General features: G+C 37.9%; 2 protein-coding genes across 2 annotated transcripts in view; one reads left to right on the top strand and one right to left on the bottom strand.

Annotated features, from left to right (window-relative positions):
* The window catches only part of LOC114359399 (uncharacterized), a 133603-nt gene that overhangs the window by 36176 nt on the left and 82436 nt on the right, over positions 1 to 14991 (top strand). The gene's annotated exons all lie outside the window — the stretch shown is intronic.
* LOC114359385 (ATP-dependent Clp protease ATP-binding subunit clpX-like, mitochondrial) lies at positions 10292 to 14582 on the bottom strand. The gene is made up of 4 exons (XM_028313771.1): positions 14577 to 14582; positions 14086 to 14178; positions 11559 to 11687; positions 10292 to 10518 (listed from the first exon to the last, which is right to left on the bottom strand). The coding sequence occupies exons 1-4, from the start codon at positions 14580 to 14582 to the stop codon at positions 10339 to 10341; spliced, it is 408 nt and encodes a 135-aa protein (XP_028169572.1). The 3' UTR covers positions 10292 to 10338.

The raw sequence follows: 14991 nt of genomic DNA, 5'->3' as shown, positions 1-14991 counted from the left end.
ATTTACCTTTCTTGCGAGATTTTGCCCATTCGTATTTTCCTATTGCATAGAAACAAATGATCTCACAAAGAACACTCTTGTCTTCTAGACGAGGGCCCTTGATAAATAAAACTAAGGCACTTGAGCCTTCCCATTCATATTGTCTTCTAACAGAGAGATCATTTTACTCGGCTGTTCCTACGAGTAGGTACTCATTCGTGCCTGCCAACAATTGGTGTAATGTGTCAGCTAAAAAGTACTATACGATGAAACATCTTTTACGTTGTAGGTGAACAATCGAATTTATTTTTATTTGCTTTTAAGCTCAATTGTGCGATCACATTTCTAGTGATTCTCATAACATTTTTAAACTTATTCAACTTGGTGTTACAGTGGTTGGGTTTTGATTGCATTCAAGCAATAAGGCCTGGCTACATAGGAGTTGCAGTGGTAGTAACAAAATGAAGGAATAGTCCAATACCCTTAAGTACTTAGTACTTAATCCATAAAAATCTTATTAATATTATGATATTTTTATCCTGTTTTAATTTTGTTGATTAGTTTATCCGCTGAGTTAATAAAATTAAGTAAAACTCGTAGTTAGGTTAGGATTAAGATTTTTATGAATTTGACATTTTGCCCCTAAACCCCTATTTTGGCACGACAATGAATCTGTATGCTGTCAACTATACAAGCGTTCTTCTTCAAGAACAACTAACTAGGGACAATGCGATTGTAGTTCCCCTGCAACTCACATTACCACAAGCTTTCGCCGGCTTTTGCCAAAAGCTCAAGCAGTCAACAGAGTATTTAAACGTAGCTTTAAAAGTATCCCAAGTTCCTTGGCAGCTTTTAATCGTTTATCAAAACAAGTTACAGCACTAAAGACTACCCAGAGCTGGTCTTGGCCCAGCAGTCGTTAAACGTCGAGGACCGTAAATCAGACGATATGACAAGCGAAAAGGCTCGGATTCCACTTATCTCAGGGTATTCTTGAGAAAATGGTCACACCATTCTTGTTGGAACACGCTCTTGTGACAAGACTATTAAAATGTAACAATAATCAGGACTTGGTATTTTGGCTTTATTACAAAAAGTTAAACAAAACGTCGGACATCGGTTTAAAATTACATTTCCATAATAACAATTTAAACAAGAATTTTTCAACGGTTAAAAGACGGCTGTTTAACTTTTTGAAATAAGCCCCATATTTTGTAAGATTTTAAAATTTTATAATCTGTGGAAAATTCATCATGACAAGTCATGGAAACTAGCGTTAAATAGTACCTATGTACATTGTACATAAATTACTAAATTACCACATTACATGTTCTTTGAACCGTAGATATTACTAGAAATATATTTCTATTCATATTAGTAGTGATTATAAAAAAATGTTGTAACTTGCATGCTTTGAATTTAGTGCTGTAAGACACGCTAGAAACCTTACTGGTCCTAGTATAAAAAGTACTACGTTCAGAACATATCAAGTGATCACGCTACTCTTACTATTTCACAACATAAAACCACGATAAACCAGAATACCGCTCTTTTTATTAAGTTCCCATGGAAAAATGTATGGCAGTTGCGAATAGCTTTTATTCTGCACTGAATTCAAACCTTATGCCTCTAGTAAAAGGGACTTCAAGTTGAATTGTCAATGTGCGATGAAAATATAGTTCACAGTAAAAGTAAATAGGTATGTTACTTTTTTGTGTGACGGTAAAAAGGTTCAGTTCAGCCAAACCAACACGTGCAGATCGCGTTGGCGATGGCGATCATTGCACGTGCATAGGCCAATCAAATGTCATTGGCAACTTCACAGGTACTTTATAACGTTTCATACGTGTCTGATATATCACGTTATCTATATAACTTTAATAAAGGTAGTTTGTTACCGTGTGTAAACTGGGGGGCCTGCCCACACTACGTCTTCCGACCCGTGGTCGCCACTCGAGAACTTTTCTACCCCAGAGGCGCCTATTAGATTATCAAGGACTTTATCGACATGAAGTACAACAGGGTCTGAATAAATATTTAGTGTACTTATCTATTTTTACTACTGCAGATATCTGCTCCATTACAATCCGTTCATGCCTGAAATTGTTTTCCGCGTAGAGTTATATGCGTTCAAAGGGAAGGCAATATGAGACCAGAGTAAAAAATATTCTGTTTCTATTTTGAGAGGTGGCTTACCTGAATAAACAAACAGACACGTTGAACTTTCAGTGCCATGTTTTATAAATAAATAAAAATATAGACTACCTATTTACTGCGCTTACCAAACGATGCGTGGATAAAGTCTCCCTAAGTCTTTTTTTTTTTCAATACAAATAGCATTTATATTATTTTCTAACATTACTATAAGAGTACGTAGACTGTAAGTAGGGTGGGTATACCAGTAACAAACCGAATAAGCGACATTTTAAAAGTAATTTTGATATTGTGACTCAATTATTACAACAATCATTGCAAAAAAAAAGAATTAACTACTCCTTGTCTATCATAGAATCAAGTAGCTTATTCCAATTTCCTTAATAGCTGTAAGGTTTATTTTTATTTAACAATCAATGTGGAAAGTCGCAATGTGCCTAAGGTTGACCAGATCGTACCAAGTCGTGTTTGTCGCTTTTATTTAGACTAATGATTGGTAGAAGTACGGCAGTGCTACCAAACTTAACAAAAGTGGCGGGAAATTCGACAGATTGTTAATATTTTGATGTGGAATTAGAAATTGTGTACTACTGGTTCCTGGTGTGGGACTGGTGCACCCACCCTAATTTACTGACAAAGTTTGAAAAATTAGAAGCTATATAATTTCAACATTCTCCAACAATTTTAGTATTGTTTTCATTTCATTTTTTCATAAAACGATATCAAATGTTAATTTTTCTCTCATCGATGTCGAAAAATCTCATGATTCTGAGCTATGTTTTCATCATAAATCGTTCCGTTATAAAATTATAGAGCCAAATGGAAGTATTTGTCCATTGTAACAATAATTAAATTCCCGTATTCCGAAACCTAGTTATTACGGAATTGTTCCAGGTATTTTGAGCATTGGATTATCATTCCGTTTAGCCGTTCATAGTATAAATACCAAAATTAATGGATAGTAGCGGAAATTGTTCGGTATTTATGACGATAGCGTTTTGTTTTGAATAATAACCTTTATGAACAGTTAATTTTGTGTGCATAACATTAATTATTCTACCTATAAACTGCTGAATTTCTAAGTGCAGTAGAATAAAAAAATACATTTCAAAACTGTAATTATTAGGGTGATTTTGTACAAAATATTAGTTTGACGTGCTGTCGACAGCTCTTCTTGTATTTTTCTTTAATTAAATATAGTAGGTACATATAATACAAGATATTAGCATAATGTGACCTTATTTATTTTAATAAAAGCTATGCACGTTCAAGTTGGTACGTAAAGCAAACATCAATCAAGTATGGCAATTATTTTATTGGTGCTATTTTTAACAAAATGTGAAAATCTTTATTAATAAAATTTATTATTGTGTCTTCATTAATGTAATTTAAAGTCCTGCCTAAATTCTTTATGTATGCTAACACAATTAAACGCGGCCTTTGATTTATAAATCAAACTCGACGGATTCATTAAGAGGCGGTAATCAATTGTCTAACTTTGCTCGAGAAAACTCCGTTGATTTTAATCCGAAACTTTTCGGAGGCCGGCTCAATGTTTAGCAAAAAGGCTATTAACTGCTGATACAAATTAAGGCGATCAGTTAGATGGATGAAAAGAATGACTTAGATACATTAGCTGTATATTTTATTCACTTACTACGTTAATCTGACTCAGACTAAACTTTAACCATAAATCAGTATTTATGTGTTCTGAATGACGTAAATAAATTATGTATTTGTATGTGGTCAACTTGGTGTCAGCGTAATTGATGGATACTACTGTAATAATGACTGATACATTAATGTAATTGACTGCAAATATGTACGTTCAACATTGTCAGTTGTTAGGTTTATTGTTTTTTACCCTTTTATAGGTTCTGATAAATTCGTATTCAAAGACAGGCCGCAAAACCGTAAAATTGCTAGTTTAAAATATCACACAGTCTGATAAAACGACGCTAAAAGCAATCCGCTGCGTGATGTCACCGCTATACGACATCGAGTCTTTAAAAGACAGTAAAAGGGACATCACTCAGTGAGAGATCTCGCTGTCAAACGGGTTAAACCCTAAAAGCTGACGGTAACAGACCCATTTTTCGCATTGGCACAGTCATAGGGTTACCATATCATCTGTGATGAACGGAAACCTCGTAACAGAAGCAATATTTTCCCCTAGTCTACTTTTTGAGCTCATTCACGTGCGATAAAAAGATCTTCTTGTTAAAATACATAAGTACCAGATAAAGTAACTTTTCTTACCAGCAACAATTAAAAGTAACCCTCCTTCTGGCGCAGTCTAATAAATAAATTGAGATTTTTTTACCTTTCCACCTAGAATATGACCACAGCCTGAGTCATCATTTCAGCAATAGGACGTCCACTGCTGAACATATGTTTTCCTGCTTCCCTGCTACCTTTATGATGTCGTCGGTCCACCTTGTGGGTGGACGCCCCACGCTGCATTTTCCAGTACGCGACCTCCATTCCAGAACTTTGCTGCCCCATCGGCCGTCAGTTCTGCGTACTATGTGCCCTGCCCATTGCCACTTCAGCTTGCTTTAGTTCGTTTACGGATCTCCTCATTTTTGATTCGATCTCGTAAAGAAACACCGACCATAGCCCTCTCCATAGTACGCTGTGCAACTTTGAGCCTCAATAGCTAGGAAAATGTTGTTCGAAATTTGGCACTACTGATAAGTCAAAAACTCTCTTATCTCAGGCCTATTATGGCTTGTATCTGTCTTAAATCTAAAATACCAATCTATGGTAACCCTACACAGGCATCGCGATCTGCCAAAGGAGGGTTGAAACGACGTAATTTCCGTACTGGGTCTAAACGACCAGGCTCAACCAGATAGCGTTTGATTATGGTTAAAGGGAATAGTATAGGCCCTGCCCTTCTGGCAGGGAGAACCCCACATAACCCACTAACCGCCCCCGCGGCTGGTGGGTATACAAATCAATGTATTTTCCTGACGAAAAAAAAAAAAAAGCGACAGTACACGTAACAGAAAATGACAAATACCTCATAACATAATGGTTTATTTTATTACTTCAATTATTATTACTTCAAACATTTTTTTTACCTTGGAACCCACACACACACAACAGTTTTATAATCTGTCTGACGGACTAAATAGAATTTCGATTTCATTACCCAGTCAGTCCTAATCTGAATTGCTTGTGTACATAAATGCACAAGAATGATTATTCCATTTTGTAGTAGAGTGTAGGGCTTTGTAATTTGTGTTATAATTGAAAAAAATATTACGACGAGTAAAGCCGTATCCTTCGAACCGCAATTCTACGTTTCCAAAATGGATCCTTTGACCAGTTACGAGGTTATACTATGGCCTGCTAAAGGCCCATATCGTGCATGCTTGAGAGGGTGATAGAGACCATTATCGAGCGTTTGCTGTGTAATTGTCGAGTTAGTTCGGGCTGGAATGCGGCCCTATGAAATAGTTGGCAGTTAGTTTGCATCGGCGAACTTGGGAATGTGTCGTGTAAGGTAGTGATGCGGGACATTACGCAAATTCATCTTTGTTCACTTCACATTAGAGCTATTATTGTCGGCTATTGCCTTATGCCATTGATCAAATCAATATAAATAAAATACTACTACGAGCACTTATCAATTCGGTTTGAGAACTGCAAGGCTTGAATCATCCTAATTGAGTAAGCAGAAACATTACTGAATACTGACTTTATGCTTTGAGAATGCACGTCTAACTTTTGGTCTTTTTGAGAAATATCAGGTGCTTATATGTGACTTAAAAAATCTATCACAAGACGGTTATGACCTATTTTTTACAGGCTATGCGCTAAATGTCAAAGAAAGAAATTTTGCGAGCTGATCACTAGAACTCTGTGTGATCTACATTTGTGGTTAGACTAACATTTGCATTCCTCGTATGCTGTATGAAATCAATAACCAACTTTGGTCGCAATAAACATTCCTCGGAAGGTTGCCATTTATTATGATTGCACCCTCATTATTCACCAACCCCTCGTATTCTCAGTTTTCCCACACGAACGATTACCATAGGGCCTTTTTGACCCCTTTCTTGGGAGTGTTCGTGTACATTAGGATTTATTTTCGGAGGTGCGCACTTATCCTAACTAGCAAAGACCTTCGTTAGGGATAAGCCGGAGAACTATTTTATTATTTGAAGCGAGCGTCGTATGGCATTAAGAAAATGGCTGAGACGAAAAGAGTTCAAATAGGTCTTTATTTCTGTTGATATAGGTACCTATTTTGTATATGTCAACAATTTTAACGCCCGTATTCACAAATATTACTACGAGGTCTCACAGTGTGGGTGGACGCACAGGGTGATATACTCACCAATACGAACGAACCAATCACAGAGCTCTATTCAACGCTGTGCATTCGATTTGCTGCTTCACTTAAGCAAGCATCGTTTGTGAATTATAGGCGTAAAGTGTTTTGCCTTTTCTTATCAGGCTTCCATGATGAGATATTTTATAACAATTCAAACTGCTTCTGATGAACTATTCTTTGGACATGCAAGACATTGTGTAGACGAGACTTGAGATCTTATGAAACACTTTTTTTATTATTTACTAGCTGGCCCGGCGAACTTCGTACCGCCTTAGCGTAGAGATTTTCTTTATATTTTTTTCCGTAAAAACCTTGTACAGAGTATTAGAAAACTACAAAAAAAATCAGCCAAATCGGTCAAGCCGTTTTCATGTTATGTCGTGACAACGGAAAACGGGTTTCATTTTTATATACAGGGTGTCCCGTAATGTAACGTCAAGCCGGAACTGGGTGTTGAGGCAAGTTATGCTGGTTATCAGAAAAATATAAAAAAAAATCTATGTGGCATATTTTCAAAATAATGGGCATTTAAAAAAAAACAAAAATTTTTACTCCAGGTGACGGTCTTTTTACTCGTGTTGCCACAAATCTTCACTTTTTCCAAATTTTTTTTTTGTTATGTAACCCTGAATAATGCTTCTCTAAATTGTTATCAAAATTACAAAACCAGCTGCTCCAACTTGGATGAAAAAAATACATTATTCCCAAAAAAATTTTCAAAATAAAAATTTTGCCTAGTTTAAACTGACTGTACTGAAAAAAAATTGTACTACGCGAGTGTGGCAAGTGACGTCATAATTTGGCGCATTTAGTAAGGATTCCAAAATGGTATAACACTTGGTAAATTCTTGCTGTAATTGACGACAATTTTTGGTTTTTTGGAAATAATCCCGTTTTTAACTTTATCTACCTTGGTTAAAAAATATTATTCTAATGTGCCCAAAATTCAAGTTTCTGGCTTAAATGAGGTGGAGAAGCCATTTTAAAAGGTATGAGCGGGACGGAGAGGGCCATCTTACCAAGCAGGGATGTTATGGATATCCGTAACCGTAACCGAAACTATCGGATATCCGAAATAAAAAAATATCCATAACCGTAACCGAAACTGATTCAAAAGTTACGGATAGTTTCGGATAAAGGCGGAGTCTAAGGGTAAAATTATTCCAAACTGCAAAACTCTATGAAATCTGCAGTATACACGCCGCAGCAGCAGCAATGCCGCGCTGCCGATTTCATAGAGTTTTGCAGTTTGCGGTCTGCGGCCCGTCTTGGAATTGTACCTTAAATCTTAATATTTGTTACCAACTTGTCTGGCATTCCCTGGCACCATCTAATATGCCAGCCTGTTTAACCTTTATCATACATAGGTGTCGTCTTAGTTGGTACATAAAGTAGCTATGTGGGTCACGCAGCATCTTGCTATTTGAATTATACCTACATTTTTGAAATTCTAATAATTCCGTAACCGAAATTATCCGAAACTTTCGGATAATCTGAAATGATTTCATATCCGTGACCGTAACCGAAACCGGTATAATATTATTCTAATATCCGTAACCGTATTCATAACCGAAACTTCATATCCTTATTATCCCTGTTACCAAGTACAAGTGCAGGCAGAGCAGGTAGTAACGGCGCACACGCACGGGTGACTTTTGTCACAGTATGTCAACTACTAATTACTGTCATGGTGACAAAAGTTTCTGTGAAACTTGAATTTTGGGCACATTAGAATAATAATTTTTAACCAAGGTAGATAAAGTTAAAAACGGGATTATTTCCAAAAAACCAAAAATTGTCGACAATTACCGCAAGAATTTACCAAGTGTTATACCATTTTGGAATCCTTACTAAATGCGCCAAATTATGACGTCACATGCCACACTTGCGTAGTACTTTTTTTTTCAGTACAGTCAGTTTAAACTAGACAAAATTTTTATTTTGAATTTTTTTTTTGGAATAACGTATTTTTTTTATCCCAGCTGGAGCAGCTAGTTTTGTAATTTTGATAACAATTTAGAGAAGCATTATTCAGGGTTACATAACAAAAAAAAATTTTGGAAAAAGTGAAGATTTGTGGCAACACGAGTAAAAAGACCGTCACCTGGAGTAGAAATTTTTGATTTTTTTTAAATGCCCATTATTTTGAAAATATGCCACATAGATTTTTTTTTATATTTTTCTGATAACCAGCATAACTTGCCTCAACACCCAGTTCCGGCTTGACGTTACATTACGGGACACCCTGTATATAGACTAAACTTAATTAAGACTTAACCGTCATATTCATACATCATCAGCCAGTTAAAATGTGTCATACTTATTCGATTATATTTATTCAAATATTTTTATATCTTATTTACTTCCAACCAACAGAACAGTATACTTACTATGATAATAAAAGTTGTGTAAGTCATGAATTTCAAATCGAGGCGCCATTAAATCTGCTCTCCGGAGATAACCGGCTCATCATAAACTTACGGCTGGCCTAATTCAATACGCTACAACTGAACTGCAAGTGCAACTACTGCACAATCGCTATTGAAACTTGGCCGACTCTCAGAGGGAATGGTTGGATTGCCAATACAGTTTGTTGTGTACAGGATGTTCAGCTGAAAATTATAATCGTAAATTTTTACGCGTTTTGATCACACTCAGAGTGGGACCACTTCCACTCTTCCCGTCAATGTCAAAAAGATGACTGAAGGACAAACATGCGTATAATATCCAAGCCTCCAAACACATCTGGTTAGTATGGAAGAGTAGACCAAATCCTCCATTGCCTCTGGTAAATTAGAATAAGTAAAATTTTATAAAAAAAACTCAGTTGTTCTACGGTAAAAAGTTGTGAGATCCATGTAATACCAAGTCCAGGCCAGGAAATCTTTAACGTTTTACATAAATATATTGACTTGGCCATCGCATGAAAACACGTGTAAATTAAATTATTTAGTGCGATGGCCAAGTCAATAATTTATGTAAAACGTTAAAGATTTCCTGGCCTGGACTTGGTATTACATGGATCTCACAACTTTTTACCGTAGAACAACTGAGTTGCGAGACTTGGTTTTTTGAAAAGTATTGTTTTTGATGGGATTAATTTGACTAGGCATGACTGCGCCCATGCATTTATTCTCAGGGCTAAGAATGTATACGTGTTCAAGGTAAAGCCACACGTCCTCTGTAGTTGAGGATTCCATCGTGCCTTTCCATTAGGTAAGATGCAGCTCAAGAGCTTCCTCATTGAAGCCACGATAGTCGAACGGGAAAGGGGTCGGACTAAACTCGAAACGGTTCGAACCCCGCTGCCGCTCGACTATTGTGGTGAGTTCACAAGCATATTTAGCCTAGTACGAGAGCCTAACGGGAATGTCAGTAATTTGTGCAATAATAATATGTGAATTTATTAAAATCCAATGTTATTAAACATAGCTTGTTGAACATGTCAGAAACACTTTCTGAGATTACAATCTAGATTAAAACTGTATTTATTGTTGGTTGTAAATGTACCTTGTTGATTGTACTCTGTATGTGTTTTTAGGGTTCCGTAGCCAAATGGCAAAAAACGGAACCCTTAATATTGGGGGCTCGGGGAAAGTGGAAAAAAGTTGCCCCCCCCCCTCTAACTTCTAATCTAAAAAAACATATGATGTACAGTCACGGAATGAAAAGGTTCGTCAGTTTTCAAATTGATTCCTTCAACGAATCGCGAGCACATATTACCTTTTGAAAGTATGTTACAGAATAATCTCGAGTTAGAGAAAATAATCTTTAACTGTTCGTCAGTAAAGTTCAAAATTATTCAGNGGCGTCGCAGTACGCGCGGCTACAGTACGCTACAGTGCTACGGGCCGCCCACGCTACGTACAGTTGTGCAGGCGCACCGAGGGCCAGTCGTCCATGGCGTCGCATCGCTCGCGCTCGTCGTGTCGTCGCTGCACGCGCGGCGCCTCGTTGCGGTGGACGCAGCCCTCGTGGATGTGGACTGACGTGATGTCGGAGCCGGGGATCTCGAACATCACTTCTAGTAGCAGGTTCTCCTGTAGGCAAAAAAAGAAATATGAGTTTCACGGTCCGTAAGATTGAGGGCCTAATGCTAAAACTTGCGTGGGTACATAGGGCGGATGCCAGGTCCTGACGTCAGACGCGGGCCAATCAAATCAAATCAAATTAAAATTATCTTTATTTGTTTAGACTAATTAAATTAGTACTTGCCAATCGTCAAATGCTCTCTCATTATTTTTTTGCCCTACCAGCGCTTCGAGACAAACATTTGGCCTGAGCTTTTATTTGTACCTTTAGTTATCTAGTACAGCACGTGGCGTACGCCTTCTCCCCGTTATGCATGTGGAATGGAAACCCGTCTTAACGCGTCTGCGCTACATTGGGTTCGCTGCTCATATCTGGGGGCACGGCAGTGCCCCCACCAAGTCGAGGCATTGTAAAGACACGGTATATTTAAAATTTCATTCAATTTGAACCAGTAGTTTAAGAATTATAACGGGTCAAAGTTACTTAATTTTGTCACTCACTGACTGACTCACTGACTCACCGATCATCAAAATTCTAAGGCACTTCTAGCAGACCTAGAAGCTTCAAATTTGGAATATAAGTAGTGTTTGGTGTATGAATCAAGGAAAAACTAAAATATTTAGGGGCACGGTAGNTGCATTGCACTGATGGGATAGAAAAATAAACAAGCAAAACCTTATTTGTTAGCAAACGTCATATTTATTCAAATGTTAGCAGCACTGTTTCTTGCACTGTTATGTTGGCAGGTTTGACTCTTACAGTACCTAGTGCAAGCGAAAACCGACACTAAGGTGACGAACCTTTTCATTCTGCGACTGTACATTACTATAAAAACTACCAACGAAAATTGTTTTAAACGAGATCTAGTAAGTAGTTTTTTTTTATACCTCGTAAATCGTAAACCGCTTATTACCGCGTAATCTTTCATACTAATAACTGAAATAAAAAATAATAATTTTAATTTCATAAATCAATGGTACGGAACCCTTTGTGCATGAGTCCGACACGCACTTGGCCGGTTTTTGTACAAATAAAAATAAAATCGTACCATGATAGCGCGCAGGCCGCGCGCGCCGGTCTTGCGCTCCATAGCGAGCGCGGCCACGGCTCGCAGGGCGTCCGCGCTGAACGACAGCTCGCACTTGTCCATCGCGAACAGCAGCTTGTACTGCGCCACCTGCGGGGAACACATGATCAGTAAAAAGGTCAAACTTGAATACAGTAGAATCTCGATTATCTGCGTTGAATATAACAGGTGGGGCATTCCACGCGAAGCGGGCAGGTAAAAAAAGTCGATGTTTCCGATTTCAGTAATATTTGAGTATGTTCTACCTATACATATTATTGATACGTGTACCAAATATTTTTGTAATATAATGACTAGTTTAAGAATTATGGGTCTTCGAAGTTTTCGACAACCGGTTGGCATGCAGTACTTCAAAGCCGATTATGGAGTCATAAAATTATATATTAAAATAATTAAACCACGGGATTTATTACTTCATTTACCGTGCTTTTTAACTGTATTTTTGGAAACGAAAAAAAAATTATTTTTTCCTAAAAAAAATGCAAATTAATTTTTTTTCCTTGATTTTCACAAAGTTCGACCCTTTCGATTTTTTTAATTTTTTTTATTTAAATAGCTAATATTGTGTAGAACATTCATGCCAACTTTCAAAGTGGGCGTGGAAGTGGATTCGGAGCTAGACTGAATATACTGCCGAAGGGTGGCGTCCAGCGTCGCGCCGTCGCGCTGCCGCGCCTGAAGCCCGCCGCCTGTGCGCGTTTAGTGAAACTGACAAGCAAATAAAATCACTTTGGACGGAATGTTTTACTAAACGCGCACAGGCGGCGGGCTTCAGGCGCGGCAGCGCGACGGCGCGGCGCTGGACGCCACCCTTCGGCAGTATTTTCAGTCTAGCTCCGAATCCACTTCCACGCCCACTTTGAAAGTTGGCATGAATGTTCTACACAATATTAGCTATTTAAATAAAAAAAATTAAAAAAATCGAAAGGGTCGAACTTTGTGAAAATCAAGGAAAAAAAATTAATTTGCATTTTTTTTAGGAAAAAATAATTTTTTTTTCGTTTCCAAAAATACAGTTAAAAAGCACGGTAAATGAAGTAATAAATCCCGTGGTTTAATTATTTTAATATATAATTTTATGACTCCATAATCGGCTTTGAAGTACTGCATGCCAACCGGTTGTCGAAAACTTCGAAGACCCATAACTCTTAAACTAGTCATTATATTACAAAAATATTTGGTACACGTATCAATAATATGTATAGGTAGAACATACTCAAATATTACTGAAATCGGAAACATCGACTTTTTTTACCTGTCCGCTTCGCGTGGAATGCTCCAGGTTCTACGGGGCCACTGGTGCCACCGAAAGTGATCTCCTGCACTACTCCCAAACACAGTATAAAAGGAAACTATACTCCTTTGTGGCGTCTCAACTGTTTGTGTCAGATTGAGCTATGGTAACCGTTATTTATTTTTTTTAGTAAATGAAACTTATTTTGCATTTGTAGTAAGTAAGTACGTAACGTACCTACTTATAAGATAAGTCATGTTTAAATCAAAATTCTACTATTATTGATATGATTAAATGTTTTTTTGTGTGCATGGAACGGTTCGGAACAAACTGCATTGAATCTATATTGCATGTTGTGTCAGCCTATAATTGTTGTTGCATTGTAACTTTGTTCATAATTGTTATTTTTAAGTGTACATGTTGTAATGTAACAATGTTGGTAGACCTAATAAATAAATAAATAAATTATCCGGACTCATTCTTCACGGTTTCTAATTACCGATTTAGAGTCTGGACCCATAAAAACGGAAGGCGCCGCCACCGTAACACGGTCCGGACTTCGTCTTAGTTCATTGTTAAAAGAAATGGATTCATTCAATGTTCTAAAAGGTTGATTTTTGACTCTAAATAATGTATTGAAAACTCTTTCTATTGTAAAAACTTCATTATTGTTTGATTTTACTTTGAAATCGATTATCCGGATTTTAGATTATCCGGAACACCCCTGATTATCTGGTTTTAATTGATCCGGATAATCGGGATTCTACTGTACTAAAGTCCAGTCGCCGAGCACATAGAATTTCGTCCAATGACCCCAAGCTACCTATCCTTATCATTATCATCTCAGCCATAGGACGTCCACTGCTGATCATAGGCTTCCCCCAATGCTTTCCATGTTGCCCGGTTGGTAGCGGCCTGCCATCCTTATCGCTCACGCGTAATTATATTGCTGTCGCGCTCGCACACCCACTGCGGCCGGCCGTCGTACAGTCGTGACAGCAATATAATTACGCGCGAGCGATAAGGAGAGGTCATTGGACGAAAATCTATCTGCTCGGCGACTGCACTTTAACACTATCGATCGCTCGATCCATAAGCTTGCAAAAAGATATATCAATTTATCCACTACGATCTATTTATTTGTTATGTTACGAACTTATTGGCTACTTTGGGTGACTATTTGACGTTGACTGTACCTACCTTGGGAATTAGTGATCTTCAAAACAACCACCAGTAACGAAATAGTCAACTCACCATAGCGTTCTTGGGCTCCGTGAGTATCCGCACGAGCAGGTCCTGGTTGAGGCTGTGGAACGGCACCAGCACCGGGAAGCGCCCCACGAACTCCTGCGAAAATGACACAGCGTATGTTAGCTACATGCCAGGTACTATCGGCAACAGTGTTAACTACCCATTGCCTGTCATGTCATCTCGTTCTATCGCAAAGAATCACCATTTGATGAGAGCGAGAGCAAAAACGGAAATGGATAGTTAACAGTGTGGCCGTGTGTACGTTGGTGGTTTAGGACTTTTTTTCATTTGCCCTACCTGTCTGTTTGTCTGTTAAAATGTCAAAAGTTTGTTCCAAACCGACACACAGTGTGTTGGCTACAAAAGAACTATTACTTGATAAGCGTCGCATTCATTTGTTTCTCGCGTTGGGTGAGTGCGTTAACAATATTACATTAACATTCCCTGCCTACAGGCTCAGGTCTGGAGACAGCCGCAAGCCAAGGGTCACTGACCGGCATCATGGTAAAGTAGATGCGATATACATAATAAATGGGTGTATGTGAGTGTATTGTGGCTGTAGTAAAGAGACAGTCATTCTTTGACGGTCGAGCACACATGCTAGATACCTACCTGATATTATGCTTTGTGTTGACTGAGTGCGACTAACAATATTTACAACACTTTCTCAGCCTACAGGTTAGTGGGATGCCGAAATCGATGAGGTCGTGCGCCTACTCCTTGCGCAGCAGCCCGGCGTCGCGCTCGTATCTTGCGTTGAGTGAGTGCGTTAACAATATTTCATATAATAATAATAATAATAAATCATTCTTTATTCAAGTTACTAGGACTCAGTTTGTTAATAACAATTGCACTTAAAAACTATGTTAGTTGAGTTGAAACAGATGTAAAATTGAATTTAGATTTAGA

The sequence above is a fragment of the Ostrinia furnacalis genome, unplaced genomic scaffold (assembly GCF_004193835.3).
Source record: "Ostrinia furnacalis isolate ACB-3 unplaced genomic scaffold, ASM419383v2 OfSCF4362, whole genome shotgun sequence".
NCBI classification, from domain to species: Eukaryota; Metazoa; Arthropoda; class Insecta; order Lepidoptera; family Crambidae; genus Ostrinia; species Ostrinia furnacalis.
The sequence above is the reverse complement of the archived record's forward strand: the minus strand, read 5'-3'. Positions and strand labels throughout refer to the sequence as shown.